Source organism: Hemicordylus capensis, chromosome 1 (genome assembly GCF_027244095.1).
Source record: "Hemicordylus capensis ecotype Gifberg chromosome 1, rHemCap1.1.pri, whole genome shotgun sequence".
NCBI lineage: Eukaryota > Metazoa > Chordata > Lepidosauria > Squamata > Cordylidae > Hemicordylus > Hemicordylus capensis.
In genome coordinates this window covers 172,710,974-172,737,758 of record NC_069657.1, presented here as the reverse complement: position 1 = coordinate 172,737,758, position 26,785 = coordinate 172,710,974, and the positions used below count along the sequence as shown (strand labels likewise).

Genomic DNA, 26,785 nt, shown 5'->3' with positions numbered 1-26,785 from the left:
TGAGGATGAAATCAGACATGATGCCAAACATGTCTTTGTTGTTTCCATCTTTGTCTTTTCCAATGAGGTGGCTATCAGGTTGTGGCATGCAGGCAGAGATATTCCTTCCACTTGTGGCCTTGATGCACGAACATGCGCGCGCGCGCGCGCACACACACACACACACACACACACACACACACACACACACACACACACCATGCTACTGTTAGCTCTGGGAGGTCCAATTGGTACTGCCGCAGCTATTTTAATGGGGGCGGGGAGTATACATTTAGTATCACATCTGATCTGACTAAGTCTCATAGGAAATGATGGGATGTACATATCAGGTTTAGGATCAGCATAGATACTAAATCTATCAGATCTTATGCGAATCCCATTAAAATCAATTACTGGAGGAAATTCTAGTGAATATTTGAGTCTGTGTCAATCTCTTCCTGAAAACCATATAACTATGTAGGCAAAATTAGCTGTTCTAGTAAAAAAAAATGGTTTAATTTATAACAAGGTTCTGAGGTCCAGTTGATTGGATTACACTAAAAGCTCACAACAGAGCAGCTAAGATCAGAATCTAGCTAACAATCTGCACATTAAGTGATTTAATCATTCAAACTGCATGCCATAAAACTGTAAGGTCAAATATGCAAAGACTTGCTCGCTTCTAAAATATAATGAGCGATAGTTGCAACACCTTATGTCATATTTCTAGCTTTAAAATTGGTGGATTTAATTTCGGCAAGACATATGTCTTGTAGATAAGCAGGGAAAGTTTTACATTTACCAAACAAGAAACAAGGAACTGCAATCTAGAGAAACCCCAGCCAGCACTCCCTGAGCTGCACACACCTTCTAGGGATTGACTCATGGTTTCTCCTTCTGTCAAATACGTACACTGAGGTGCCCACCAATTAACTGCACTACGTGATTGCAGCCACACAAATGAAGACATGAGCTAAAGATACAGAGATAAAGGGCTACAGCTTCATTTAATCCATTCAAAGCACATAACATGGGGATTGCACCCAGACCCAAGGAGACGCAGACATTGTTATGCTGTAATCGGCCAATTTTATTGAGGCTTAGATGCATTGTGCACACGGGCATATTATTTGGGATTGGCTCTTCCCCCTACAGTGCGGTCCCTCAAAGGTAGGCCACAGTCTGCACCCAGCCGCGGCATCACAGAGCTGCTGCAGGAAGGGGCGACTGGGGGCCACTACCCGGCAAGCAAAGTTGAGGTGCCTTATCAGTGACTGCAGCTGGCGCAGAGTCACCTTCCTGGCCTTCTCGCAGGCCCTCAGGAGGGCCTGCAAGGCCTCGAGCTTGTCTGCAGGCAGCCGGGACAATTGCCCCTGCATGTCTAGTTCTATGCCTAGAAAGGTGAGCCTAGTGGTGGGCCCCTCGGTTTTGTCCTTTGCCAGGGGCACCCCAGCTCCTGGCAAAGGGCAATGAACATGTGTAGCAGTGTAGTGCATTGACTAGAGCCCGCCCTTCCCCCCAAAAGGTAGTCATCTAGTCAGTGAGCTGATGAGCTGAGCCGCACCCTTCGTCGCAGTGCCCACTCCAGCATCGTGCTAAAGGCCTCAAAAGCTGCACAAGAGACTGAGCAACCCATAGGCAGCACTCTGTCAATGTGATACTTCCCCCCAAGTGCAAATCCCAGTAGGTCAAAGTCATCTGGGTGGACTGGCAGCAGCCGAAAGGCTGACTCAATGTCACACTTGGCCAGCAGTGCCCTGGGCCCACATGCCCGGACCATTGCTGTTGCTTTGTCAAAGGTAGTGTAGCGGACCAAGCAAAGCTCGGTCGATATGCCGTCATTGACAGAGGCACTCTTAGGGTAAGGCAAGTGGTGTATTAGCCTATACTCCCCGGAAGCTTTCTTGGGTACCACCCCCAGGGGGGATATCCTCAGAGTCTGCAAGGGAAGCTCAGTGAAAGGGCCTAACACCTGGCCTAATGCCACCTCTTTGTTGATTTCCCTCGCCACCACCTGCTCCATCCCTATCACTGACTTCAGATTGTGAGCAAAACTACAGCTACATGGAAACTGGCATGGAATCCTAAAGCCTTCAGAAAAACCAACTTCCAAATACTGTGCGTGTTCCCTGTCCACATAGTCGCTCAGCCGCCGCCGCAGTGTGTCTATATTAATTGGGGTGGGGCCCCTTCCCCGCACTGCCCCCATGGGTGGTTGCAGGCCCCTTGCCCCCTCCAAAGTGGTGACCATCTCCTCCCATCCTAAAACCCTTTGCCCGGGAGCAGTTAATGCCAGGGTGCCAACCCCCACAGAAGCCACAATCATGCCTGAATTTGCAGGGAGAGTGGATGCATTTCCCGCTCCTGTTGAACTCCCAGCCTACCAGGGGAATTTGAACCCCCTGGGCGCACATGGATGAGGCTGCTGACACCGCTGGGGTTCTAGAAATTCAGTGGCCACTTTCCGCATGCTCCCCAGTTAAGGGCCAGGACAGTGTCATGATCCTGAGCCACAGCTCGGAGTGTTGCTTCTCCCATGACAGCCCTGGATTGTTGGCTGCCCATTCCCTAAAGGCTTTATCATAGCACTCCCATGCATTGTCCGCAAAGTCCATGAAGGCCTTATGAATGGTATCAAAATATTTAATGAGCGCGGGCCTCTTATCAAGATGCTTCTGGGTGACCACTCCCATGTATATTGTAAACCCGGAAACCCAGTTGTTCCAATTGCGTTCAATGGGCTTTCCCTTGGTCCATTACTTGTCCCTTTCCTGCTCGGCCTGCTTGCCTACAGGCTCTGGCTCCTTGAAAAGCAGTTGGAAGACATCCATGTACTCACCTTCCAAATGCGTTCTTTTACATGTGGCAATAAGTGGTCACCCAACGGGACTGGTCCGTCATCATTGCTACTGCCTGCCCCTGCCGGGGTGGCCGGAGTAGGTGTGGCACTCTAACCCGCTTGCCCAGTGCCTCCTTGCCAAACTTGGTTACACGTGGCATGAGGTGATGCCCAATTCATTGGTCCTGGCAACCACCCACAAGGCCCGGTAGGGGGGTGCAAGGTAAACCCCAAGGCCAAACACCCTGGGGGGGACTCACCAGATCCGGATCCCTGTCCAACGGGTTCCTCCGCGGTGTCTCCTGGTTCAGGTCCAGCTGCCGCCTCACCTCCAATGATGGGTCCCACAGTCGCCCCGCTGTCTCCGCCATGACCCACCGCCATCCCGCTGCCTCCCAGACTGGGCACTGATGACAAGGCTGCCTCGAGCGCTGCTATACAATCAGTGAAACCTTGCATCAGTTTGGCTCGATTTGCCGCCCTCAATTGCATTTGAGTGCGAGTGGGCCCAGAGCCCACCCCTCCATCTCCCCTGATTGTCCCAACCCCAGATGGGCAACCCCCACCACCGTCCCCTTTTGCTGCCCTCTCCCTCTCCAAAGCCTCGAGCCTGGCAATAAGCGCCTTGATAGCCACCAGCTCCATATCCTGTTCGTCCTCCGAAGAGGAATCTGGCTGGGCTGGCAGCCTCCTAGGTGTTGTGGCCAGCCTCTTTCCCTTCCCCGGTGGTGCATTCTTGGGACCCATGGCCATGGTATTCCCAAACTGATCTGTGTAACCAGGGGTGGGGGGGCTGAGTGCGCGCAGCGCACAGCTTAATGAGGCAGCGGCCCTGGGGACCACTGGAAGGGGGAGGGGAGGGCCTCCTGTCTGGCTATTATCCCACCTGTTTCCTGGCCTTATGGTGGCCTGCACCTCCCCCAAGTAAAAGAAAGAACCCCTAAACCTGGGCCAGGTAGAACCCAGCCTGATGTGCTGCTGGATGCTGTTCCTGGTGTTCTGAGGCTCTGGTTCTGCCATCGGAGAGACCTTCCCATTGGCATGCCTGCCTTGATGCCCCACCAATGGCCATGGCCACTAAGTGGAGGCCGGCGTGATAAGAGGGGGGGCTTAATAGCCCATACCCTCAGCCACCGCCCCCGACGAAACTATCGGGGCAGGCAAGGCCGGCTCGCGCCGGACACAGGCCAAGACATGTGGCCAAAATTGAGGCCGGCACTCCTGGCGCCCGGTCCCCCCCGCCTAAAAGCTCCCCAAGGCCGGCAGAGGACCAGCTACCTGACCGACGGATGGGCCTAACCCCCAAACTCTCCGTCGCTGCTCCTCAGCCGTGCTGCAGCCAAGATGGCGGCCAGCGCTCGCCGGTCGGGCCCTAAGGCCACTCCCCAAGGCTGACGGAGGACCAGCCCACTGACAGGTGGGCGGGCCTAACGCCCGAACTCTCCGCCGCTGCCCCTCAGCTGCACCATGGCCAAAATGGCAGCCGGCACTCGTCGCTCAGCCCCGATGGCCGCTCCGCTTGAAGCGGCACGGAGTGCCAGACAACTCAAAAAGGTGGTCGGGCGTAAAACCCGAACTCCCCGCCTATGCCCCTGGCCGAGCGGCTCCTCCGGTAGGCCACATATTCCGTGGCTGACCCAGAGCTCCTGCCCGGCACGTCTGTCCTCCTTCACTGTTCGGAGGCGGACTGATGCTGGCGCAGGCGCGCTGCCGGCTTGGATCTTCCTGTCCTGCCCCCGGAAGCGGCAGGGGCCAATGGGAGCCGGCTCCTGGTCCCCACATGCTCCTAGGGGAAGGGGCTTAGGGCAAATCAGCTGCGCCGCAGAAAGGGGCGGCAGGCAGCTTGCTTTGCTCCCATGCCCCCCCTCCTTACAGTTTGAGTACCATTCACCTGCATAAAGATATGCATGCACAGCCATTCACATATGTGCATGTGTAGAGACACCTGCATGCAAGTACAATGTAATGTCTGAACAGATCCACTCAATTCTGTTCTGTTCTGATCAGACCTCATTTAGAATACTGTGGGTTGCATTTAAAGGAGGGCATTGATAAACTGGAACAGTTTCAGAGGAGGGCAAGGAAAATGGTGAGAAGTCTAGAGATCAAGCCCTATGAGCCCTATTCCTCCCCTAACTGAGGAATAGTTAGAGATGGGTATGTTAACCTGGAGAAGAGATGACTAAGAAGAAATATTAAGACTCTCTTAGAGGTCTGAATGACTGCACTTTTCCTCTGTCGCTCCTGAGGGTGGGATTAGAACCAATTAGATTCTATAATTCTATGATCTGCTCCAAACAGTGAGGTCATTCATACGATCAAAAACTGTGTTCTACCTAGGTTTAGGAGCTGTGTGTGCTCCCAATTTTTGATTGTGTAGAAGCAAGGTAGGAGGGAAGCCTGGGTAGAAGTACCCAGGTAGAACACAGTTTTTGATTGTGTGAATGACTCTACAGGTGAAACTCGGAAAATTAGAATATCGTGCAAAAGTCCATTAATTTCAGTAATGCAAATTAAAAGGTGGAACTAATATATGAGACAGATGCATTACATGCAAAGCGAGATAAGTCAAGCCTTAATTTGTTATAATTGTGATGATCATGGCGTTCAGCTCATGAAAACCCCAAATCCACAATCTCAGAAAATTAGAATATTACATGGAACCAAGAAGACAAGGATTGAAGAATAGAACAATATCGGACCTCTCTAAAGTATAAGCATGCATATGTATTCAGTACTTGGTTTGGGCCCCTTTTGCAGCAATTACTGCCTCAATGCGGCGTGGCATGGATGCTATCAGCCTGTGGCACTGATGAGGTATTATGGAAGACCAGGATGCTTCATTAGCGGCCTTCAGCAATTCTGCATTGTTTGGTCTCATGTCTCTCATCCTTCTCTTGGCAATGCCCCATAGATTCTCTGTGGGGTCAGGTCAGGCGAGTTTGCTGGCCAATCAAGCACAGTACACTGTATACTTTTCAGAGGTCCGATATTGTTCTATTCTTCAATCCTTGTCTTCTTGGTTCCATGTAATATTCTAATTTTCTGAGATTGTGGGTTTGGGGTTTTCATGAGCTGTACGCCATGATCATCACAATTATAACAAATTAAGGCTTGACTTATCTCGCTTTGCATGTAATGCATCTGTCTCATATATCAGTTTCGCCTTTTAATTTGCATTACTGAAATTAATGGACTTTTGCACGATATTCTAATTTTCCGAGTTTCACCTGTATGTTTATGTGGCAATAGGTTATACAGGCTTTCTATAGATCTTTTGTTGTTGTTGTTTATAGAAAATAAATAAATAATAATACAGTAAGCGGACCTCAGGATATATTGATCCTGCATCATAATTGAGAAGTCAAATTTTGATTTGCTCTCAACTGTCAAATGCAGCCTGCAATGTCTTGCAAATAACAAAACATAATGGAGTGCTGCCTCAGAGGCAATATTCATGACAGCTCTCATTTGAACTAGGTCACAGTTCAAGACCTGCCTTCAGAGAACTGCTACTCTTTCACTGATCCACACATCATCACATTTGATGGATGGTGAGTCTTCTTTATGAAATTGGTTACACCATAAACATACATTTTGATATTCTATTCCACTATTTTGAATGATTCCCTGACCATTTGCAGTAAAAGCTCTAATACAGAATTCAAGAATGTGTTTTTATTAAATATTTTTTTAATATTAAAAAAACACCCTTCCAAATGCATAGCTTAGGGCTGTACAACTGGCACTTCTGCAGATGTTGTACTACGCATTCCATTATCCCATTGTGGCTAGGGATGATGGGAATTGTAGTCCAGTAATAGCTGGAGGGCCCAAGTTGTGCAGCCCTGGTGTAGATTCTTCATGGAAACAAAAAAGAATGAAAAATGAGATTAGTAAAGACACAAACACATTACATGCGGATATATAGTACAGCAAATATCCGGCCACAACTTTATTAAAGTAGCAATGTAGCAATATTTACTGAAAATTTACCTACAGGTAGTTGGATGACATAAGTACTACCTAGCTATATCCCATGGAGAACAAGTTGAAATAACTTCTTGCCAATTTTTATACCCGATATCCGGTTTGGGTCTAGGCTACAGGTCTAGGTTCCAGCCCAGAACCTCCTAGAAAAGAGCATAATGAACAGACCAAAACAAACTCCAGAAGCCCAGCTGCAGTTAGCCACAGCCTGCCCACCATATAGATGCCCAGCTAGAGGTTGCCCTGACTTTCAGCCAACACTATTACAATAGCAAATGCCCTCAAAGAAAACTCCTGAACTCCACCCCACACCAGCCTTAGGTCCTTGGTCCATCCAGCTACCCCACCACAGCCAGGAATGGAACCTTAAACTTGCATTCCTGTCGAACCACGAAGTCAACACCTGAGACGATTACCCAACCCAACTCTGAGCATGTTCAGATACAAGTGACACCTCTATATGTATCCCGTCGCCTTGTAGAACTCTGCTTGATGACAAAATCCTATTACGGTGATATATCACCAACCCTTCACCTGAATATCCTGCTTATCAGTGTGTTAGCCTTCTTTCTGGCAATTTGATTGCTGGTGGGTGGCTAGGACCCTGTCAGCTCCTCTGAGTGAGCGTTTCTGTCCATCAGCCATTCAAAGAAAAAGCCTGTTTATCTCCAACAGGCCCATGGCAACATAAGTAATTTGTTCCATATAAGTCAAGGGTCCCACATCATTCTCACTGCAATGATTGTCCAGAATGTCCAAGGCCCTCCTCAGCCAAGTCAAATAAGCAGGGCTTCAAATCAGCCCACAGCACCCCCTGCTTACAATCCCAGCAAACTGTCACCTCTGGCGCTATTCCCAGGTCCTGTTCTTGACAAGCCAACTCAGCCCAAAAGGAGATGCTGAGCTCTACAATCTAGACTAGGGATTCCCAATGTTGGGTCCTCAGATGTTATTGGACTTCAACTCCCATAATCCCCAACTAAAGGCCACTGGGGCTGTAGATTATGGGAGCTGAAGTCCAATAACATCTGGGGACCCAACGTTTGGAATCCCTGATCTAGACCACAGCTGCCTGTGCCATGAAGTGCCATGTGAAAGAAAACAAAACTATGAGTAGTCAGATCTAAGCTTCAGTGTGCTTCTGCTCCATGGCCAGTATGCACATAAGACTTTTAAGCCTTAGTGTGCACCATCACCTGATCCACTTTAAGGTCACCTGCTTAGTGCCCTCCAGCGCTGCCACTGTTGCCGTCCTAATGCAAAATGAGCATGCTACATAACACTCCGATGGCAACCCAGCTCCCCTCAGTGTGCAAGGAACCATACAAGAGAATGGAAACAGAATAAGAGGTAGGTGAGTGTCATGTATAAACAAACGTGATCCCCACTTGAGCTGCTGTGCCAGATAATCCTTCACAGCCCTAATGGGGCACAAAGCCACAACTTCTCCACTGTGCAGCCACAAAGGCCCACCCATGTGTAAAGCTTCAGTTGGCCCAGCTCATCCCCCATCATGGTTTCCATGCAACTCTGTGCTAATACTGGGTTGGTTATAGCAATCTTAATCATGGGAAGGATTGCTCTCCAGGTTCAGTACTTGCAAGCAGCCAGGCATGATGGACCATAGGAGGTGGGGCAACAGAGTGCATCAGCACAGGGGAAGGGCTTGCTGGCAGACTCCTGTGCGTGTTATATCTGGGTAGATGAGATAGTACCCACTATATCACATCCATCCTTTTAATAATGCCTTAAGAAGGCTTATCACATTAGTTGTTTTCTAATCTTAAGCTGCAGCATGGTAGTTCATAGGTTAGGCACTAAAACATAGGTAACACTAATAACCTGATCCTAACCATGTGTGCTCAGACATCAGTCCTACTAATTGCAAGCAGAATTCTGTTTGGGTAAGCACTGCAATCTTATAGGGAAATAAGATGCCTCTTTGTGGATTGGGTTTTGTGCAACTCGAAAAGCCACTTCTTTAGTCATGTGGGGGGAAAACCCACTGTGTGCTCTGTGTGTAGCATCTGAATTCATGTGATCACCTCAACATGGCAGAAAGTAAGTGCATGTAGTGTCTACCATGCTGGGTGGTAGGTTCTGAGCAACAATAAAATCAGTTCCACAGTAAATTCGGGAAGACTCATGAAGCTCCATTTGCAGTAGAAAAGAGTAAACATCCCAAATTGTTCAGCCCACTACCATATGCTAACTGTAAATCCAGTTAACAGTGAAACCTATGTTTATTGCAAAGGTGTTGTTGGGGGAGGAGGGAATGCCTTCACTTTAACAGGATTCTGGTGAAGCTCTAATTTTTCATATGAAATGTTCACCTACCTATAGTCAACCTTGTAAAAGTGGATGATTAGTCACAGAAGATGTTATTTGAGCACTGATTTTGCTTTGAAGAATACCACACTGTAAAGCATCTAGTTACAACTAAAACATATTTATTAAGGCCTGGAGGCAGAGATATTTTCCCATTTACTTTTATCAAATGTTTATCCTTCTTATCCATGCCTGTTGCCATAGCAGCAGTTCTTAGACAGCTAGGAGCTTCTCACATGAATTCTTATGCACTTCCAGCTAATAACTCCAGTGGTGTTAGTTTGCTTATGTTGATGAAAAAGTGTCTCCTCACCAAGTGTTTATTTTCTTTCCCCTCTGAGGCCAGCCACCATACTGGTCTAATTAAGGAGTCTTGTTGTTAAGTGTAAAAATGTGCAACCAAAGCAGTGAGGCACACCATGTCTGTAAACCCTTCTTTTATGCTGTTCTTTTGATTGTTTAGGCGTTTCGATAACTACATCATTGGAACTTTTGTTCTGTACAAGAGCCTTAACCGTGTGTTTGAAGTACACGTACGTCAGTGGAGCTGTGGCAGCCACCACCTTGCCCTTGCCTGTAACTGTGGTGTTGCTGCATGGGAAAATAATGATATTGTTATCTTGGATATGTGCAATGGGCAGTTTCTGGAAACCAAGCCTCAGCTGGTAATTAAAAGCATCAAAGCCTCAGCACAACAACATGTCAGAGTCATGAAATCCTATGGAGGAAAAAAAATTACTGTACGTAGATCAACTTTCTTTTATTTTATTTTTAATGGGCATATAAGAACATAAGAATATAAGAAAAGCCCTGCTGGATCAGGCCCAAGGCCTGGCCTATCAGGTCCAGCATTCTGTTTCACACATGCACCTGGAAAGCCCACAGGCAAGAGCTGAGGGCATGCCTTCTCTCCTACTGCTACTCTCCTGCAGCTGGTATTAAGAGGCATCTGGCATCTGAGACTGGAGGTGGCCTATAGCCCTCAGACCAGTAGCCACAGATAGACCTGTCTGAGAGGGGGCTACAAATTTTAACAGATACCAGAGATTTGACTTTTGCAACGAATATGCAGTTATTGTGAATATATTCTTGGTGAAGATATTGCTAAACACACACACACACACACACACAGAGAGAGAGAGAGAGAGAGAGAGAGAGAGAGAGAGAGAGAGAGAGAGAGAGAGATGTGATGGCCAGTGTTAAAGCAATGAATCATAATCAGTTTCTTCCAAAGGATACTTTTATGAGCAGGCTTCAAGGATTGCAACATTTTACAGTGGTCACAATGGGACTTTGACACAGCAAAGTCAGGGAGATTCTCTGACTTGACTGTTATAGATTCCAGAAGGATGTAAGTCCAGTCCACCTGAGGAATTGGACAACTGGATCCAAACACAATTAGTCTTTGAGCCAGGCCCCTCAAATTTGGTCCATCAGTACCATTTCCGGCGACAAATGAGCAGAGTGATTTTTGGCAACTTTGACCCCCTTAGAAATGGAAAGTAGGTGATAGCATTGGTGTACTTACACAGCTTTCTCTGTGCTATCACCCCATCTTTATCCCTATCCCCAACCAATTAGGGGGAAAATGCAGTCATTTTTGCACAGAGGAAAGGGTTAGGGTCAGGGTTAGGGTAACAATGAACACATTGGGAACAAGTTAGGAAACTGGGTGAATAACAAGCCAGCACACCTGGGGTTAACACAGTGGTGGGCAAGTCAAGACAGAGCGAGATGACCAGAGCAGGGGCAGGAGAGCAGGAACAAGTTGCACCTGTGACTAGTTTACCAGGCCCCCGTCCCACCCATACTGTCCACTACCAACAACAGCTGCAGTAACGGTAGCAATGTTGCCCATAGAAGAGTGGCAGTTTTCTAAGGAAAACAATATACAACGTATAGCATGTAGGGATGTGCAAGAAATGGATTTTGCATTTTGTTTTGCGCTCAAAACAAAATGCAGATAGCCAAAATATTTTGTTAAAACAGAGATCGGCCGGTTGTTTCAACGAAACAAACTTGAAATGTTTCAAGCGTTTTGCCCGAATGGAACAATGGGGGAACTTGAAACACACCATTGTTCCCCACAGGTAGCTCCTAGAGACGCCAAAGTGGATTGGTTGGTAGTGCAAGATGGGTAATACCTGATTTTAAACACATTTCAACCTTTCCTCAAACCCCAATAGGATCCTATGGGAGGTTTGGGGAAAGTTAAAAATCAGCCACTTGCGCGTTTCTTTTGTGGGTTGGGTGGTAGATACAAGCTGCACTCACAGAGTGTACACATAAGTTTGCATTGCAATTTGCAATGCATTTTGCAACCATGCATTGAAAAACACTGCAGATCTGAAGCACAGTCCCTCCCAACATGGACCACCACATTTTGGCAAAAACACAATCCAAAAAAGGCCAATAAATAATCACTGACCCAGAATGCCTGCCAGCCACAGTGCCTGCAGTGCAGTAACATCATTGGCACAAGTTGCTCTCTCAAACACAGATTTATGAAGCTTTTCACATGCACAGGCAAAACCGGGCTAAGGAAGCCCAGCCCGGTTTTGCCTTTGTGTGTGTACCAGTTCCTATTCCGGGGGTGCCTTGGTGGCAAGCTGACTTCCGCAGCCACCCTCTAAAACAAGGTTAGGAGAGCAAGCGCTCTCCTAATCCCGTTTCTGTGATTGTCTTCCAGCTGTGGCTGTTTGTGATGTGTCCTGGCACCCTGGCCCTCTGAGCTACTGGCAGCATCCAATAGTAGGGATGTGCGAACCAGTTCGAATTCGAACCAGGGTGGTTCGAAGGTTCGAATTCGAACTGAACCAGCCATCAGGTTCGAGCTGCAGGTTTGAATTCAAACTGAACCAGGGGGTGGTTCGATTTGAACCGGTTTGAACCAGTTCGAACTGGTCCAGACATCCAAAAATTGGTAGGATGGTAGCTGGCACCCAGGGGCACCTGTCACCCAAACCCCAAAGCAATCGGACATTCGTACAATATTTCATGAATTTTTGAAAATTATTTATATTTTTTCTCATAGGGTATAATGGGACTCGAACCAGCCCATTATTCTTTATTGTAGAGCACCCATGGGCACCCAAATATTCATAAAAAATTATAGGGGTGTCCAATTGCTTCAGGGTTTGGGTGGTTGTTGGCACCCATGGGTGCTCCACAATAAAGAATAATGGGCTGGTTCGAGTCCCATTATACCCTATGAGAAAAAATAAAAGTAATTTTCAAAAATTCATGAAAAATCGTACGAATGTCCGATTGCTTTGGGGTTTGGGTGACAGGTACCCTTGGGTGCCAGCTACCATTCTACCAATTTTTGGATGTCTGAAATGGTTCAAAATGGTTCAAAATGGTTCAAATTCGAACTGAACCAGGGGGAGGTTCGAGCAAAACCAAAACCGAAACACCTCCTCCTGGTTCGAACCTAGTTCGAATTCAAACCGAACTGGGCAAACCAGTTTTGTGCACATCCTTATCCAATACTTGTATGGGCGGGCAATCCACCCACCAAAGAGGGAGCCCTTGGTCAACCAGGGAGGTAAGCTCTTTGCGGTGTCCTCCTTGCTATCTAGCAATCTTGCCCTTTCTTGCCACTCGTGAGAAAGGCTCTATGACTACTTACATTCCTAGCATTGCAGCAACTGTCCGAACAGCACCCTTAGTAGCAGGTATAGCCATAAGCTCAGCAGGCGCAACTTACGTCATATTTTGAATGAGTACACCTTGCAGTACAGATTGCAGAGCAGACTAGAGCAGTGAGTGAAGCACAAGTTATTCTCAAAGCCAGACATGGAGCTCATACAAATGTGAATACTATTGCCCATCACAGCAATCACCAAGAAATAACACCCAGAGAGCTGCCACTGTCAATATCTTGCCACAACACTATCTCACAAACAAGCCAAACCACAACTCAAGGAAGGCAGATACCCAAGTTCTGCCTTTATTAATCTGAGATCCAGCAAAACCAGATAGTTATAGCAGCAATATCACAGCATATTATACTCAGTGCTGAGAAAACTACTAATCAAACCTTCAGTGATTTCTTTCTCCTCTTCCCCTGATGTATCCTTTTCAATGGCACAATAAGGCACACTCTCTGCCTCCCAGAAAGACCCTTTGGAGATATATATATTCATTCCTTCCTTTATTGTTGCCCCTCCCCGCTCCCTCCCCCAAGCTAATGGGGGAACAGTTGCCCATGAAAACAATTGATCTGTATGATAACAAGACAACAAAGAAGCAAGGAGATCTCAAGCCAATTGCATGCTAGTACCAGCAATTGAACCAGCAAATTTAAAAACAGCCTGCCAAAATGGTGCTTGGAACTCAAAATGTTTCGAGCTTGAACTGTGGTCATTTTGTTTTGAGCTCAAAACAGGTGCTTTATTTTGAGCTCGAAACACTCGAAATGGCCCATTTCGAGTCAAAATGTTTCAGTGTTGAAACGTTTTGAACATCCCTAATAATGTGTTGATATAATACAGTGTAGGACTGTAACCAAAATAAACTGCATAGGTATTACTGAGAAACATTTCCAGGAGTCAGTATGTGCAGATAACCTTCACAGAAGAACTGTTTCACTATAACTTAAAAAAACAAACAAAATGACTTAGGACATAATTACACTCTCCAATCTGCACTAGATATCTCCTATCTGTGCAGCCAATCTCCCTTCCATAGTACATTCTATACACTGTGGAAAATAAATACAAACTGTCTTATACAGAGTACTACAATGGATATCACAAGACAAAAATACCTTTAAATTGCAGTACCAACAGTATCAAAATTTATAACAATTACCTATCTTAATGTAGTCACCTCCTATTTAATAATTTGGGCAGCATCAATATGATGGTCCACTCCCTGGCTGGCTGTAAAATATTTAGCTACTTACTATGCAGTGGATTAGCACTACCTTTGAGCCTCCACTTCTCTCCAGTATTTACCAGGAATGTGAGATGGAGGCATGTGAGTTACTCTGACTGACCCCACAATTCTTCTTTAATTTGAGAAGTTCTTGCACATCCCCACATTGTTTTGGTAGATTATGCAAGTTCTCATGTCTTAAAAATTAAACCCATGTGTTTCAGTTCAGGTATCCATTCTTTGATATATTTGTAGCACACCTGCTAACTAGGCAAAGAGGCACCTTTTACTGTGGTGATTCTCTTTATTTAGCAGGGGGAGAGTAACTGGCCCTATCCACCCACAGCACAGTACTTCCAGTGACTGTTGCTGGTGTCTATCTTATGTTTTGTTTTAGAATGTGAGCCCTTTGGGGACCGAGAGCCATCTTATTTATTTGTTATTTCTCTTTGTAAACTGCCCTGAGCTATTTTTGGAAAGGCGTTATAGAAATAATAATAATATTATTATTAACCGGGGGGAAAATACAAAACATGCCAACAAGGAAATAATGATCTGCTATTACAAGTCTAGTCCAACTAGAAGAGGTTATTTTAAAAGAATGTACCAAATTTGGAAAGAGAAGCATCCAGATACAGAAATAACAGAACAAAGACTAGCAGACCAGAGAATATACATAATAAGAAATAAAGTATTCACAGGAGTTGAGCTGGAAGAACTGCAAAGAGCAACACAGGCTCAAGATAGGGAAGAAGAATTACCACCAATTGAAGAAGTTGCTCAGGCACAGGTGGAGGAGGTGTTGGAAATTGAGGGTGCCACTGTTACTGAAATGTTTCAAAATCAAAACCAGGCAACCACCCCTTTGCCTTCACCTCAAAAACCCAAATGCCATTTAACAGAAAAGCAACAAGAACTAAAGCAAAAAATAACTGAGCACATGAACCAAACAACCACCAGGGTTCGACTTCCAGCTCTAAAACAGTTGCCAAAAAACAACTCGCTCAGTCATTAAAAGATGTCAACGCTGCACTTGCAGAAATAACAACCAATAATATGCAAGAAACAAACCAACTAATGTACAGTGCAGCAACAATAACAACACAAGAGCTCAGATATAAGATCAGTGGACCTGTCAAAAAAGAAAGCAGTACATCACCTAAATGGAAGATTAGTTAGAAAATAAAATCTCCAGGCTTAGATCAGATGCTAGTAAATTGAAAGATATGAAAGACAAGAAGCTGAAGAATGAAAACACCAAACAGTATCTGATCCAAAAATACTACCTAGATTATTCAAGGAAAATTAGAGAAATCCTGGAAATAATAAAGCAGCAAATAACAGCAGTGTCAAAGAAGATTAGCAGGTATGAAGCCAGAATTACACAACACAGGCAGAATCTCCAATTCCAGTCAAATCAGAGACGTTTCTACCAAAGCATAGAAGGAAAAACTGCAAGAAACATAGAAACACCAAATAAAGAAGAAACAGTGCAATTCTGGGGGAAATTATGGGACAATCCAACAGATTATAATAAAAAAGCAGGCTGGATGAAAGAGGTCGAAAAATGTAACCAACAAATGCAAGATCTAATAATAACACCAGAATTAATAAGTGAAAGAGCAGAGAAAATTAAAAATTGGACTGCTCCAGGCAACGATGAACTGCATGGCTTTTGGCTTAAACACCTAACAAGCCTTCATAAACAACTATCAAAACAGTTCAATCACATTTTGCAAGGAGGGGATATTGAACAATGGCTAACAACTGGGAAAACTCATCTCATCATGAAAGACCCAGCAAAAGATGCAGTTCCAAATAATTATAGACCGATAACCTGCCTGCCAACCATGTTCAAATTATTAACTGGAATAATAGCAGATGAAGTGATGCAACACTTATTAACTAACAAACAGCTTCCAGTTGAACAGAAAGGAAATTGCCCAAACACCAGAGGCACAAAAGACCAGCTGCTGATTGACAAAATGATTTTAGAAAATTGCCAGAGAAGAAAAACCAATCTAAGTGTTGCATGGATTGACTACAAGAAAGCCTTCAACTCATTGCCTCACACATGGATACTAAAATGTTTAGAAACAACTGGTGTCAGCAAAAACATTCAGATATTTGTTTAAAAAAAGCAATAAGCATGTGGAGTACACAGTTAACAATCAATGGCGAGACACTTGGACAGGTTAGCATTAGAAGAGGCATTTTCCAAGGGGACTCACTATCCCCTCTGTTGTTTGTAATTGCCATGACCCCGCTTTCACAAATACTAAACAAAACAGGCCTCGGATACCAAACATCTAAAATATCCAGTAAAATCAACCATCTGCTGTAGATGGACGATCTGAAGTTGTATGGAAAGTCCCAGTCAGAAATTGAATCACTGCTAAACACTGTCTGTATATTGAGTAGTGATATAGCAATGGAGTTTGGACTAGACAAGTGTGCTGCATTAATAATGAACAGAGGAAAAATAAGAAAAACAGAAGGAATAAAACTGCCCAATGGAAGCAAGATCAAGAACCTAGAAGAGAAAGAACATTACAAATACTTGGGCATTCTCCAGGCTGATAACATCGCACACACTGAAGTTAAAAGAAAAATGGAAAGTGAATACATCAGGAAAGTAAGAAAAATCCTCAAGTCCAAACTCAATGGCAGGAACACCATACAAGCCATAAACACCTGGGCTATACCTGTTATCAGATACACTGCAGGAATAATAGACTGGACCCAGGCAGAGCTAGAGACGCTAGATCGTAAGACCAGGAAAATAATGACCACCAATCATGCTCTGCACCCCCGCAGTGATGTAGATAAGCTCTACCTCCCTCGCAGCTCAGGTGGAAGAGGAATGCTGCAAGTCCATCAAACAGTAGAGGAGGAGAAAAGAGGCCTTGAAGAATATATCAAGGACAGTGAAGAAGATGCACTTCAAATGGTCAAGAACAAGAAACTATTCAACACCAATGAAAGAAACCAGGCCTACAAGAAAGAACAAGTCAAGAACCGAGCAGAAAAATGGAAAAATAAGCCACTGCATGGTCAATATTTGCACAATATAAGTGGAAAATCAGACATCACCAAGACCTGGCAATGGCTTAAGAATGGTTACTTGAAGAAAGAAACAGAGGGTTTAATACTGGCTGCACAAGAACAGGCACGAAGAACAAATGCAATAAGAGCAAAAGTCGAAAAATCCACCACAAACAGCAAGTGCCGCCTTTGTAAAGAAGCAGATGAAACTGTGGACCACCTAATCAGCTGTTGTAAAAAGGATCGCACAGACTGACTACAAACAAAGGCATGACAAGGTAGCAGGGATGATACACTGGAACATCTGCAAAAAATGCAAGCTACCTGTACCCAAAAATTGGTGGGACCATAAAATTGAAAAAGTGGTAGAAAATGAAGATGTAAAAATATTATGGGACTTGCGACTACAAACAGACAAACATCTGCCACACAATACACCAGATATAACTGTAGTTGAGAAGAAAGAAAAACAAGTGAAAATAATCGACATAGCAATACCAGGGGACAGCAGAATAGAAGAAAAAGAAATAGAAAAAAATCACAAAATACAAAGATCTACAAATTGAAATTGAAAGGCTGTGGCAGAAAAAGACCCAAATAATCCCAGTGGTAATTGGCGCCCTGGGTGCAGTTCCAAAAGACCTTGAAGAGCACCTCAACACCATAGGGGCCACAGAAATCACCATCAGCCAATTACAAAAAGCAGCTTTACTGGGAACAGCCTATATTCTGCGACGATATCTATAACAATTGACAATAAAAATTCAGCCATCCCAGGTCCTTGGGAAGGACTCGATGTCTGGATAAAACAAACCAGTCAATAACACCTGTCTGACTGTGTAAACAAGAAATAATAATAATAATGGAGCTACTGCAATCTAGTTGTTTGTTTCCCATGTGGGAAAGGCAATATTAGAAGTCCCCAGCAGTGAGGCTCTTCACATGTGCATGCAAAAACAGGCTAAGGGCAGAGGCGTAACTAGGGGAAACGGCGCCCGGGGCAAGCACTGAAATGGCGCCCCCCACCGCCCCCCCTGCCGCCCCTACAACATACTACATTATACTTAGGTTTTTTCTCACAAGCGCCCGCCGCCGCCGCGCCAGGCCACTGACTGGCCGCCAGGTGCCAGCAAAGCAATGGGGGGGGCACAGGCAGCGCGGAAGGGACCGCTCGTGGGGAAGGGGGCACTGACGCGCTCCCTTGACTGCTGCAGCGCTGCTGCACTGAGCAGGAAACATTTGTATTAACAAGAAATTAAAAATTAAAAAAAATTGGTCATGGCGGCGCCCCCCACGTGACCAGAAAAGATGGCGCCCGGGGCACGTGCCCCCCCTGCCCCCCTATAGTTACGCCTCTGGCTAAGGGAGCCCAGCCTGGTTTTGCACGCACATGTAAACTGCCAAGATTGGGACCAATGCTGGCAGCTACACAGTGGCAAAACCGCCTAAGTAGACTCCCTTCAAAATGAGGTTAAGGGAGCGAGCATTCCCTTAACCCCATTTTTGTGCTTGTGTGTCAGCCGAGGCTGCTTGCAGCCTCAGCTGGCACTATTGGGGGGGGGATCCCAATAATGCCGTGTGCACTTGCATGGTGCATTATTGGAGCTCTGCCGGGTGGGGGGCGATATGTGGCAGCATTTCCCTGGGCCCTGACCCCCGGTGCTACTGGCAGGAGCCTGGTGCTCATGTGGATGGGCAATCTGCCCACCTAAGGAGGGACAGATGCTTGTCTGCGGGGAGGGTGAATGTAACCCGCCCTCCCCACAGACCACCCCATTCATGCAGGGGAATTCCATAATCAAGCTGTTTTCCCATCAGCATTGTCCTTTGTGGAGACTGGGATAGTGCTTGCATGGAAACTGGGGGCATGTTGCATGGCGACCAGCTTCATGGCCCTTTGCATGTGACATCACCTTAATGGCATGGAAAGGAATCATGCTGCAGTAATTTTCATGCCATTCTGAGGTGTGTCTAGAGGTCCTTGTAAGAATAGGTCTGTGAGAAAATCTCATTCACATGACCAAAGCTAAAATCTTTTAACATGACCAAAGCTAAAATTCAAACCTAATGTTTTCAGAATAAAAAGCTGGCCCATTTCTCACCTTGATCTGACTAAGATTCCCGCCACTCTCAAAGGACCAACCAGAGTAATTTTTGTAATGAGACAATTGTTTGATTTGGCTGAAAAAACAATCATTTTCTGTGTAAATTGGTATTATGGAGAAAATGAAATACTTCCTTCCGACTGAGACAAACTGTCAGGAATTTTTCTTTAAAAGTAACCATTTCCCAAGCAAAGACACAGTCAGAGAGCCACTGATTGTCATGTTGGCAGTTTCAACTGGCAAGCTACTGCTGGTAAAGTGTTAAGTGGATATAATCACTCTTCTGAAATGATAATCACTTTAAATCCAACAATAGCTGCATTAGGGTGGAAAAGATGCAAAATACTTAACCGTAAATAATATTTTGAACAATCATTTTTGGTACATCTAAAAACTACATTGGCTCACTGTTGGCAGAGCCAATTGCCTGTTTGAGTTTGGGGTTTTTTTTGAGGGGTATGTGCATGCCTGTGTGTGCAGCCATGCCTGGATAATTATGATTATGACTAGTATTTTTAAGCCCGTTATAATAACGGGCGCTAGCTTTCCCCCCCCCCTTTTTTTGGTGTGTTTCTTTTTGTCCCTTCGGGGTTTTTTTTCACCCCCCTCGTCTCTCTCTCTCTCTCTCTCTCTTTGTGGTTTTTGCTCACTGTCTCTGGGTCTATGTTTTCCTGCACCCTTCCCCCCCCCCCTCTCTCTTGTCTTGTCTGCTCTCCTTTTTGCCCCTGTTTCTTTGATTTTTTGCCCCTGTTTACTTTCCTCTCCTTTGCCCCTTTCCTCTCCCTTGCCCCTTTTTTACTCTCTCTGTTTTGTTTTCTTGTTCTTCGTCTCCCTTATTTTGTTGTTACATACGTATGAGGCTATGAGGCTATGTTTTGTGTAATAAGTATTATTTATTTTTCTTGTTCCCCCCCCCTCCGCCGTTATAGTATTTCTTTATACACCACATTTTTGGTGAATATTTGTTCTGAGTCTGGTATTAGTCTTCCTTGTTCTGGCCCTTCCAGCACCCTGACCACGACGTCTTTAAAACTTTGCACTCTTGATAACGCGACATATAATTGTCCGTGGCTGAACACGGGTTCAGGCAGATAGATTCCGACCTTTTCCAGGGTTTGTCCTTGTGACTTGTTGATTGTCATTGCGAATGCTAATTTCACTGGGTATTGTCGTCTTCTTAAGGTGAATGGCAGGTCCGTGCATGTTGGTGCCAAATCTATTCTTGGGATGAAGACCATGTCTCCCTGTGCTGATCCTGTAATTACTTCTGCTAGTATGATATTTTTTTCCAGGTGTGTGACAATCAGGCGGGTTCCATTGCATAAGCCTTTTTTTGTGTTCAGGTTTCTTAGAAGCATTATGATTGCGCCTTCTTTCAGGGTGAGTGTATGTTTTGGCATTCCTGGGGGTGTTTGGTCATGTAGGAATTCTGCTGGGTAGTTTTTGGCATCTTCCTCAGTGGTGTCATCTATGGAGTCGGAGCTGAGATAAGTTATTGGTTCACTCTCTAATATGTGGAGCACCTGGTCGTTGATGCTGTCTACATCACTGTTTTTTGGGCAAAGGATGGATCTTTTTGCTATGTCGTGGATGTTCCGCACTTGTATTTTTTCTCCGAAAATTTTTTTCACGATATCTGTTCTGCATATGATGCTTGATGGGATCTCAATGATGTTTTCTTGTAATCCCTCAATGTGTGGTGTCTCTCCGTTGCCTACTGTGATTAGCCACTTACTGAATTCTGGGTCTTTTGATCTTATATTGTTGTGAAGTCTCAGGATCTTGAATGTGTTCCACAGTGTATTGTTTTTTATGCAGGCCTCTACAATATGGGTTTGGGTCCCATGCGGTACTACGGGAAGTGTCTGTCGGAAATCTCCTCCAAGTAAAAAAAGCTTACCACCCATGGGTTTGTTGTTCTCCATGATTTCCTTCATCAGTTTGTCTACTGTTGTTATTGCTTGAGTGGGTGCCATCGTTGACTCATCCCAAATGATTATTCTGGCTTTTTTGATGTTGTTTGCATCTTGGGAATTGAGGCGCATGTTAGACACGGAGTTTTCCAGTATTGGTACTGGCAGTTTGAATTGTGAGTGATATGTTCTGCCTCCTTGTAGAAGGTTGGCTGCTATCCCTGTGGAGGCTACAGGGAGCGCGAGTTCATTCTGGCCACGAATTGTGTTGAGGATGGTTTTGTATAAGTATGTCTTTCCACTGCCTCCTGGTCCATCCAAAAAAAAGCAGCGGTGTTCAAGCTCATTGTTTTGGCTAGCTGTTAAAATTTCTTCCATGGCTGCTCTTTGGTCATCATTGAAGGTTGTTGACATATGTTTTGCTGTTTGGTTTTCATAGGCTTGGTCGTATGTTTCTGTAAGGTGCTCGGTATTATGCTTGTTGTATGTCAGGCCGTAGTCTGTGCATCTCTTTCCATGGAGTGTTAAAATTTTTCCAATTTCCTGCAGGGCGAGGTCACGGCAGACTGTGCATTCTTTATTGTGTTGTAGATGTTTATGGGCATAATCCTCGATGAGGTAGTCTTCATATTTTGTAAATAGCTCCTGCATGTTTTGGAGGGATGCAAAGACACAGATGTAGGCGAAGAGTTCTCTGATTTGCGTGGGCATGTTGTACTGTGCTGCGTCTTCAAGTGTGCTGTCCCACACTGTTTCATCGTTTATGAGTCCTCTTGCTTTTGCTGCTTCTTGGAAAGTTGGGTATTCTTTTCCATCCACGCTTCTGAGGTTTCCATAGGATGTTGCTCCTGACACATGCAGCAGTAGGAGGCGCAGGCAATAGCGCTCCTGGTCTGTTTGTAAATTTGCAGAATACATTCTGCCAATCATTTTTTCTGCCCCACGCTGTCTAATTTTCCATGTGCTGTTTGCTTTGTCAAAGACATAATATACTGGGATGTCTGTGTATAATATGTGTCTTGCCTTCTCATCTTGCTGGTTTAATTTGAACCATGCTGTCAGTTGTGTTTCACGGCTTGCTGCTCTGTCGGTTGCTGCGCCAATGTCTTCTGGGTTGAAAATTACTGCTTGTTCGTCTGGGAGATGCACTGGCAGTCTTTGTACTGTATGGGATTGGTAATGCATCTCGAATCCATTTAGTCGCCATGCTGCCTCTGGCGCGCTGACATACCTTGCATCCATGTAGGTTGTGATCTCATCATGGTTCAAAGTGTCTGGTTCTAGGATTTCCACTTTTGCGCAATCATGGCCTTTGTATACATATTTGAATAGGTATTTGACACTTCTGACTGATGCGCAGACTTCGACATTGATGTGGCAGTTATACCTTAGGGTCAGAAATGGATTATAGGGCACAACCCATCTGTTATCTATTGGTTTTCCTCTCTGTGTTTTGCTGTTTCCAGAGTTTCTTCTTCTGTATTTGGGGTATCCATTGATGTTTGCAATAGTCTGGTCTTGGTACTCTTTTGGGAATTCTTTTGTACATTTTTCATTCGACATACATGGTGAATGTCGATTGTGAGTACCACATGGACCGTGGATCATATGCTTTGTTACTATTGCATGCAGACGTGGTGTTGTTTCAATGTTCGGGATTTCTGCAGATACTATATTATCGATGGATGTTTCAGTCTTTGGCTTATAGAGTTCAGTTAGGATGAGCAATATGTGGGCATGTGGCAAGCCTCTTTTTTGGAACTCTATGACATATACAATGGCTGTTGGTGGGCCAAATATATGGTTTTTGCAGATGTCTTCAATTAGGGATCTAAGTTTCAGGTGAAAGACTCTTGCCACTATATCTGGTCTTGCTGCAGCATTTTGGCCCTGTTCTAGGTTGTCTTCTATTTCATTCCACTTTGGGTTGCATGTCATTGTAATGAAGAGGTCTGGTTTTCCGTATTTTCTGACAATAGCCATGGCATCCTGATAGTTCTGTAGCATATTTCTGGGGCTACCTGCAAATGAGGACGGCAAAATAAATGTCTTTCCTGGGAGTTGGCCTGTTGTATTGGCTGTTTCGTTTAAGTGGTCCATCAATCCTGAGTATTTTTCAACTCGCAATTTTGGTTGATTGTGTCGGACGAAATTGAGTCTATTGGCCTCTGTTTTTACATATGCATCAACCATGTATTGCTGCGTTAGGCGGCCTGCATTTAGGAAGGCGTTAAAGTTGTCTCTGATGGATAAACGGTGGCCATAGTACTGCATCTGGGTGACTCGTACTCTCGGTGAACATGGTTGCTTTGATAAATTCTTTAAGGCTTGTGGCCTCAGTTGTAAAGGTATGTCTATCCCCCAGCTTTGTTCTCCATTGGGGAATAGTAATGGGTATACCATGGGTTCTAGGTTGGGATCGAGGACACTTATTCTTTGTGTAATGTTATGGTCTGGGTTGCCTGCTCTAGGTTTACAGTGAATTAGTAGGTCTCTTTCCAGTGGTGGCTCTCCGTCATTGTTTTTGAATATAAATGCGACCTCATTATGCTGGGGTGCATTGTAACGTCTTTGGTCATTTTCTCAGTCTTGGACTATGGTCATGGTTACTTCCCTAAGTGCTTCGCCTGTCTGTTCTGCGTCCTCTTGGCACTCTGTTTCTACTTGGTGTAGCATCTTGCAAGCCTCAGCAAAGGGATTGTTTTTTGCAAAATGTGTACTTAGAGCTTGCATAAGTTGTGGGTTGATTTTTGTGTTGGATTTATTATGTAATCTTCTTTCTGTGGCCTCTGTGGGGTCTAAGATGTATAGTTGCGCATATTGTCTGTCTTGGCCCTGCTGTGGGTGCAGTGTGCCTGCTCGGTGGCAAATTGTGCCGTGTATTCGGAAGCAGTACGGCCCGTGGCCTGGTGGTGGCACTATGTTTGCTCCTATGGAGGCAAATGCTAGTGCACTGTTTATAGATCGGACATTCTCCATGAAGTTCTTGCTGTTTTCATGTTGTCCCGTCATCAGGTGCTGGATGAGCGGGTCGGTTTTAATAGGGGCAAGGGTCACTTTTCCCTTTGAGCAGCACTGTGTGAATTTCCGGTCTGTGGGTCTTTCTCCTTTGAAATGTTTTGCATTGCAGAATTCACATCTCTGGTCTAAATGTCCACATGTGTGTGGTTGGATGTTGTCTTCCGGGATGTTTGCTGTGTTGTTTATTGGTTTTGTTGTGTTTATTGCTGCACATATCAGTTGTTGTTGTTGTTGTTTATGTTGGCTTGGGGTTTTTATTTCTTTCCTCTGTTTTTTTTTTCTGTCTGCGTCTTGTTTGCGTTGTAATTGTTGCTCCTCTGGAGTCTGGCTTGCTCTCTTTTCTCTTCGTCTTTGAACATTTCTTTGATGTTCTTTTTTTTTCTCCTCCATGGTTTTATGTGCTCTTCTTTGTTTCTCTCCTGAGTTTTTTTTATTTTTCAGCTGTTCTTGGTGTTCTGCTGTCTCCCTCTCTCTTTGTTGTGTGTCTATGATTTCATGTTTCCGTCTTTTGGGTTTGGGTTCTTGGTCCTCTCTCTGTGTTATGTCAGTGTTTGTGTTCTGCTCTAAATTTGGACATGTGTGTGTGGCAATGTTGTTTTTAGTTTTTATTGTTATGTCATTTGGAGATGTTGTTGTGTGTTGGGGTGCACTGTCCTGGTCCCCTTTTTTCAGGTTTGTTTTTTGACGTTCTAATTGTTGCTCTGCAGCAGTCTTTTGCCTTTTTCTTGCTCTTTCTGCTTCTGCGTATTGCTTTTGCTTTAGTTTTCGTTCCTCTGGACTCTGCTCTTCTCTTCTTTCTCTGCGTCTTGCCTTGGCTCTGTCCTTTCTTTTTTGAATCTCCTCATTTGATCTTGTTGCGCGTTTTTGTTTTTCTCTTGTGGCCTTATTTTTTCTATGCTGCATCTGCTGCGCTATTATTTCTTCCTCTATTGTTTGGTTGGCTCTGGTTTGTTTTGGTTCTTGTGGTTTGACATGTTTGTCCTGTTTCTGGTTTTTGTTGGCCATATTTGTTCTTTTTTGCTGGATTTTGTGTATTTTATGTTTGGCTTATGTGTAAATTTTCTTTCTGGGTTCTGTAATGCTTCTGCAAGATGTTTTTTTATTATTATTATTTGCTACTTCCTTGGCTGCTGCTTTAGGCTGGTGTTTTTTTTTTAATAGGGTGGTTTTCCCTTCAGAGTTTTTTCTTGGTGTACTCAGCACAGCAGTGTCAATTTCTTTCTGTTTGGTTTTGGGGTTTTTTTGTTTTTTTATATATATATAATTGTTTACTTTGTTAGTGGCTTGCCGGTAGGCAGAGTCAGTCAGGATGTTGGGGGTGGTCTGTATATGCTATCTCTTGCCTCACCTGAGTGTGTCAAGACTGCCTTTTTCTCAGTCTTGGCAGCTTTGAGGTATTTTGGTGGAGTAGGGCTATTTGCAAGAGTTTGCAGCTCTTTCTCTTCTCTCTGCTATGTTGCTCGTCTGCTGTGTGCTTATAGCACTGTAGGAGTGATCTGTTGGCGACCGTTACTCTGACAGTCGGTGGGTGCGCGTGTAAATAACGGGTTTCCCCCCCTCCCTGGCTGTGGGTGGGGGACTGGCTTTGATTGGTTTGTTTTTATTGGGCGGGGGATGTGGGGACCGCCAGTGGCCGCTGCTCTATTTAGTGTATATCTTTTGCGTTGTGTTGTATGTGTGTAGGGTATTGTGCTTTGTGTCACTATTTGTTTTGATTTGGTTTATTGGGGTTGTGGTGTAGTGCTTGATGTAACTTTATTTATTTATTTTTTGGTTCCCGGAGCTGTTCGTGAAGAGGAAGTGAGGAGCTTGTGAAAAGAGTTCCTCTCTATGAGTTGCTGCTGCCCAGTCTGTTGCAATGGACGTGAATGACGCAATAGGCGTCCTTCATGTCCATACCGGCAGTCTAGGCAGAGGCTTACCACAGGGAGGAGCTCTTTCTGTAAGCTCTTCCCTTCTTCTTGGAGGTTGTCTGTTTGTTTGCTCGGTGCAGTGGGTAAGTTGGGTTTCGGCAGCTGGTTGGGCGGGAGGGCGATAGGCGGGGGCGATGCAGTTTGCAAGGGGTTTTTGATCGGGGGGGGGGAAGCGGGGGAGTTGATTTTCGGCACCTTGGAGGACGGGTGTGCGAGGACTATTCCTCTGGTGCATCTTGTTTTGTTTAGCGTGGCAGGTCTCATTGGCGGCTTCGCCGCTCTCTCGCCCGGCTTCCCCGCTCTCCTTCTGTTAATTGGCCGCCTTCCCCGTCCTCCTTTTTGTTTTGTTCGGCTTCCCCGTCCTTATTTTTGGTTTTTCCCCATCGCCATTGCTCCTGGCGTATTTGGGGCGCCTGCCTCTGGCCGTCTCGGTGTTGCCCGGCTTTCCTGTCCTACTCATTGTTTATGCCCCGCCGCCATTGCTCCAGGCATTTACGGGGTGGCCGTCTCTGGCCGTTTGGCGTTGTTTCGGCCGTGCTGTTAGTGGCCGAGGCGGCGGCAGAGCTCCCCTCCACAGAACACCAGGCTTGGTGCTCCCCTCCGCCGTTCACCCGGCTTCTTCTGGGCGGCCGTTTTTTGGGCGTCCAAGATGTCTGCCGGGTGCTGGCGGTTGTGTCTCCCTTGCCCTGTTCTGGGCCTGCGCTTCGCGCAGGCGCAGAACAGGGCAGGGAGGCACGAACACACGCTTGGTGCCCGTCCACGGACGGACAC

General features: G+C 45.3%; 1 protein-coding gene across 1 annotated transcript; it reads right to left on the bottom strand.

Moving 5' to 3' along the window:
• Positions 1-1,516: 1,516 nt before the first annotated feature.
• Positions 1,517-23,659, bottom strand: LOC128330076 (uncharacterized). Its single transcript, XM_053262379.1, has 2 exons — positions 20,112-23,659; positions 1,517-1,834 (listed from the first exon to the last, which is right to left on the bottom strand). The coding sequence occupies exons 1-2, from the start codon at positions 23,481-23,483 to the stop codon at positions 1,517-1,519; spliced, it is 3,690 nt and encodes a 1,229-aa protein (XP_053118354.1). The 5' UTR covers positions 23,484-23,659.
• Positions 23,660-26,785: the final 3,126 nt, after the last annotated feature.